The sequence below is a fragment of the Montipora foliosa genome, chromosome 8 (assembly GCF_036669935.1).
Source record: "Montipora foliosa isolate CH-2021 chromosome 8, ASM3666993v2, whole genome shotgun sequence".
Taxonomy (NCBI): Eukaryota; Metazoa; Cnidaria; class Anthozoa; order Scleractinia; family Acroporidae; genus Montipora; species Montipora foliosa.
Window position 1 is genome coordinate 42,902,566 of NC_090876.1, and position 5,525 is coordinate 42,908,090.

A 5,525-nucleotide genomic window follows, 5' to 3' on the forward strand; every position below is an offset into this window, starting at 1 on the left:
TGTTGAAAGAGAGCTTTTTTAATACTTCAAATAACCAATTTCCATTTTCTTTTACTTAATTAACAATAAACGGGACTAGAAATTTGAAACATCAATACAAACAAAGTACGCAGGCAAGGTGACACAATTGCATATTACGAAGGCTGTGTTACCACAACTTAACCTATCATGTTCCCATGAGGTAAATAGAAAAAAAAGATAAAAACCCTAAAGAGAAAACATGGTCAGAAAAGCTATCATATTGTTTGACTTCTGATGGCAATGCAAAATTCAGTTTCTAATACTTCAATCGTTCAGTTATTACTTTTTTGGTTTCTCTCCGTTTTAAATAAACTTGAGTTTTCCGTTAAGAGTATACAGTGGGAAAGCATGCAAGCTGTTAAAAAAAACGTTTTACACCGATGGACATCTCCATATAGAAAATACTCTATCGAAATGTTTGAGCAGCCAATTTTATTCATCTATGCTTGGCTGAATGTTGACACGTGACTTCAGACCTGATTGATTTAACAGAAACAGCCATAGTTTAAATTATGAGTGTAAAACACTTAAAACGTCTTTTTTCACAAAGTTGAAGTGTAATTCTACAATCTAATAACTCTAAAAAAGGCTTTATGATGCACATGGTCGGTTTCCGCCAAGCATAATACTCATCTTCCTCCGTTTTGACAGCATTTTGGAGGACACTGAGCCTGCGGTGCACATGAACCTGGTAAAGAGGCTTGACATGCTTGTGGACATGTCTGCTGTTGTTGCATCTGCGGCATTTGGGGAATCATTGCTGCCATCATGGGCTGTTGTTGCGAATATTGCATTGCCATTTGCATGCCCATGGCGGCGGAGCAGCAGTCTGGTTGGCACAAAGGTGCACACGATTGCGCACATGGCGAAGGACAGCCCGGAGACTGGGTCGGCTGGGTGGTGTTAGCTTTTGGTTTGGCAGGAGGCATGACAAGGAAATTAGGAGCTGGAGGCTGGGATGGCTGTGCTGATTGTGTCGCGTACGGAAGCTGAGCACCGCAACAGGTCTGTGGACAGGCGGTGGGGCAAGGAATTGCAGAACATTGCTGGGGACACTGCGAGGCAGCGGGTTGCTGACTATACTGAGAAACCGGTTGTGCCTGAGCAACTGGTTGTGGTTGCGCCACTGGTTGTGCTTGGGCTGTGGTTTGTGCCTGGGGTAACTGTGGCATTTGTGCGTATTGAGACATTTGAGGGTATTGCCGCTGTTGTGGATAGGAATAAGGACTTTGCTGATACGGGACGGGATACTGGACTTGACCAGCTGTTGCCGGAGCCACAGGATTAGCTGATGGAGTGCTGCAGCATGCTGATACGCAGCCGGGCGCGCAGACGTCTGGGCAGGTTCCTGGGCAAGTTTGGCTGACTGCGGATATAAAGGTAAAAAATACAAAAATGGATAAACTTGCTTACGTTCTTCCACCGGCCTAATTTTTAGCTTGAGTGACTCACGTCATTTTGAATTAGACCAACGCCAACGTTAACTGGCCATCGTCAGTGTATTATTTTCCTCGTTGATCATACGTTAAATCCAAAAACGTCCAAGCGACTTGCGGAAGAGATTTGAAATTTCGTACTTTTTACCCGCCGTGGAACCGTAGGGTTTCGTTTTCTTTCGAAATAATAAAGAACCCAGGGAATAATTCTGGAAGGTTATAGTTCTATTTGAGACGTGAAAAGAGGACCGTCGAGTCAACTCTCGCGAAAGAAGATAGAAGACAGAAGACGGCTCTGGTGGTGATACTAAAAGTCTTAATTATGAGCTTACCTTTCCTTGTTCCTGTAGCATCCAAAATGGCTTGAATTGCCTTACCCGCTTTCGCTAGATTCTCTTCACAAAATAAAACAAAACAAAACAAAACAAACAAACAAAAAAGAATGTAAAAAATAAGAATTATTCATGTTTCCACGTGACATTGAATATACACACTCAACAAAAACAACAACAACAACAACAACAACAACAGCAACAACTGAGCTTTATTTGAATGACTATAAGCGCGATGAGATGAACACAATTAATTGAAGGTTAAAATAGTAATCATTAGAATTTGTTAGCTTTAATATCACATTTTCATGTGATAATTTTCGTATATCATCAAATTTTGTATAAATTTTGGAAGGGAGCATGCCTCTTATCCAGGGATATCTCTCACAATAGGCCTTTTTCGGTATATTAAAATTCAGCTTGCTGGTGAAGCGGTGAGGACAAAGACAAAGCAAAGTGGATGATATGTAAATATTTTTCTCATTCATTCCAACGTGTTTCTATTGCTTTTGTCGTCACTGCCTCACTATCAAGCTGAATATTTGATATTTCGAAAATGGCCTATTACCCAGAATTCTTGATCTGCAATGGAATACAGCCCATCAGTTTTCGGCATTATTTATTTTTATGACGGCGTTATTGTGTCCTTGGTTGCACGCTCCGAGATTGTGCATTAACCACGAGCAATTTCTCGTCCTCGTACTGCTGCGTGGTTGCTCAGACCAACCAGACGTGTTGTGGTCATCACACCCAATCTAATTGGCCATAAGTTGGCGGGAGTTGATTCTAAATTTAGATAATACTGTAAAGTGATTGAGCCAAGGCCAAGTGAGAGAGATCGTCACTTCAACAAGGGCGAATGGAATAATTGTTTTATTAAATCCTCAACCTTCGGTTTTGCTAAATTTTATTTAAGTTGAAGAAACGACCGAAAAGTGATGTGAATTCCGGGCGCCAAAATTTTATGCTGAGTGACATTTGCCGCATTCATTTCCATATCAGGTCAAACGCAGGTGTAGTGGCCTGTAACCGAGATCCAGTGAACCAAAGAGAAAGATAGAATTGCGTTATCCGAGGTTGAAAATTGAATAACGTGAAGTATACTTTTATACTCTTGACGGTGAATTATCCACTGGATAAAGTTGTACGGCCTTTGAACAACTCTATAGAAATAATGAATCCTGATGCAAATACACAGAGGAGAGTATCTTACCTATACTTGAGTCAAGAAGTTCTCTGAGAGATCCTTGATTGCCGTCATCTGAAAAGAATACATCAAGGTTAATCAGTTTTGAATGAAATAAATGTATTTTGAAGTGCGGGTTGTACTCGAAATAGTGCGAGTGCAAGGATCAACTTTCTCTTTCGTTTATTAATCAGTTTTGTAGAGCGAGTTTCAATCAAGCTTCGTAAAACCAAAACCAAAGTAATTACTTTGGCCAATCCCGGTAAACCAATCAAAACTCCAAGTAATTACACGTAGCTGACACAAATCGCGGGAAAATGTGCACGCGCGAGCCACGATTGGATTTGGTGTCACTTCTTATTGGTTGAAGAAGTGGCGCTAGAACTTTGAACGAATCACCGAGTGAAGTAATGCAAAGCCAAAGCAATTCACTAATTACTGTCGACACTCAATTGAAAACCGCTCTAAATCAAGTCTCTAATATAAAATGAACGCCTGGACAAGATTGACTCCTACAGAACATGTCAAGCGTTTTTGTGAATCCCGCTCTTCAAAGTGAAGTAAAGGCATCATCTAGCCTTTTATCGATTCTGAATAACTTGCGTAAGCATTCAACATCAGACTTACTCACTTATGGCCTGGCCAAACGCTCGCAACATTTCAACGGGACATCTTGCAACATTGTTGGGCACAACGTGTTGCGTACGTTTGGCCAGTCCACTCAAAACATGTCGCAACATCATGCAACAATGTTGCAAGATGTTGCGTTGAAATGTTGCGAGCGTTTGGCCAGACCCTTTCGTTAAAAAGAAGCACCAGGTTTGATGCGCGCCAATCTTCAGTAAACATTACGAAGTCGAAATGCTACTTACATACTTAAAGCAACACATTAAGCGTTGGGATAATATTAGCAGTTCATGTCTACTTTGGAATTAAAGTTGGTAGCACACAAGTAGGCTTAGACACAATTCAATAGTTTATGAGATAATTAGAAGGTTTTGAGATATTTAGAAAATCTCGAGATATTTAGAGAAAAAAATCGGGAATTTCCGGAAACATATTTAGTCCATTTCACGTGATATTTGTGTCTTGGCCTACACACAAGTACTGTTAGTATAAGAACATTTAAAGTTTAAGCGGACATGTTGTGACGCTCATACGATTAAGAGAAACCGGGTAATCCAAGAGTTTTCTTGTAATGAAATGGGGTGAAGACGGAAGGTCGTGACCTTGAAGCATTTAATTCTGGTTCAGAACTGGAGTTTTCTGAGTTTACAAAAAATCGTTATTTGGATGTAACGCAGCTCGTGCATTTTCCCGGGCGTACAGCTTCCATCTTATTTTTGTCCATATATGGACATAAAATCCCCAGCTTTGCTCCAACGGAAAGAGTTGCCAGTTACACGACTCAAGGTCACGTACTTATGGTGAAGATTAATGTGTTTCTGCGTGGGATGTGTGCGAAAGAGAAGAACCCTCTTTTACACCAAAAATTGCTTCACGTCCAAGAATCAAGAATACCTTCATCGTGGATTTTCTTATTTTTCTTTGAAATTTTTTGTTTAGAAGACCTTTCATACTTTTCTTCTCTGTTCTCTTCGACGGCTTCCTCCTCTTCTTAGTGTTTAATGCATGAAAAACAAAAGAACAAATATACAACGATAAGGTCTCATTTAAAGAGATCACCGCAGTTATGAAACAATTTGATCAGTTGCGAAGGAAGCCTGAAAGAATCCAGGCGATCTGTCCGATGCCTTGATAGCTCAGATGGTAGAGCAATTGCAGCGTAATCACACGGTCCTGGGTTCGAATCCCGTTCATTGAGCGCGGATTTTTTTCAGGCTACTATTTTACAAGTGACCAGCTGGCAGATTCCTTGATAGCTTAGTTGGTAGAGCGAGTCCAGTTCAATCGCATGGTCCTGGATTCGAATCCCGTTCAATAAGCATGGATCTATTTCAGGCTACTAATGACAAGGGACCAGCTCCAAGTTGACTTGAAAGCTCAGATGGCAGAGCAAGTGCAGCCAACTGGCACGGTCACTGGGTTTCAGATATGCCCAGAAATGCAAATGATTAGATCTACACGGATTTCAAAAAGCATCACAAATTGTGCCCATTCTCTTCTAACCCAACTTCAACATCAATCGTGTTTCGGAATACAGACTATTAACGTCACCAGGAGCGCATGAGTAGGAGCTTGCCTCTCCTATACAAGCCCTATGAGTCAACCTTTGCTCGTATCTTTCTATTTTTAGAACGCCACGAGTTCTTCGGCTCTGCAAGCACTATTTAGAATGGCTAATCAGAATAAAGTTATTGTGGAACAAAGACAAAAATAGCAAAAATAATGTGTGCAAATTGATGTAAATTGTTGTAAATGTGAGTCTCCCGCTGAAGGATTAGTTCTAAAAATAGAAAGATACGCGCAAAGGTTGACTCAAGATATAATGCATTGGGAGGCTCCTAGTCATGGGCTCATGACTTCACAAAAATTGTTCCTCAAATGCTGCTCGTCAAGTAAGGATAAACAATTGCATTTAAGGATGCT

The 5,525-nt window shown here is 40.7% G+C and overlaps 1 protein-coding gene across 2 annotated transcripts in view; it reads right to left on the reverse strand.

Annotated features, from left to right (window-relative positions):
- Window positions 1-5,525, reverse strand: part of LOC138012900 (uncharacterized) — a 12,291-nt gene continuing 6,766 nt past the window's right edge. Inside the window, exons 5-8 of one of the 2 annotated variants that reach the window (XM_068859837.1) lie at window positions 4,497-4,592; window positions 3,003-3,050; window positions 1,790-1,852; window positions 1-1,387 (exon numbers count right to left, since the gene is read on the reverse strand). In XM_068859837.1, coding sequence (XP_068715938.1) covers window positions 651-1,387; window positions 1,790-1,852; window positions 3,003-3,050; window positions 4,497-4,592 — 944 coding nt within the window. In that variant the 3' untranslated portion in view covers window positions 1-650. The remainder of the gene's footprint in view (window positions 1,388-1,789; window positions 1,853-3,002; window positions 3,051-4,496; window positions 4,593-5,525) is intronic. The other variant, XM_068859838.1, reaches the window with a different exon arrangement.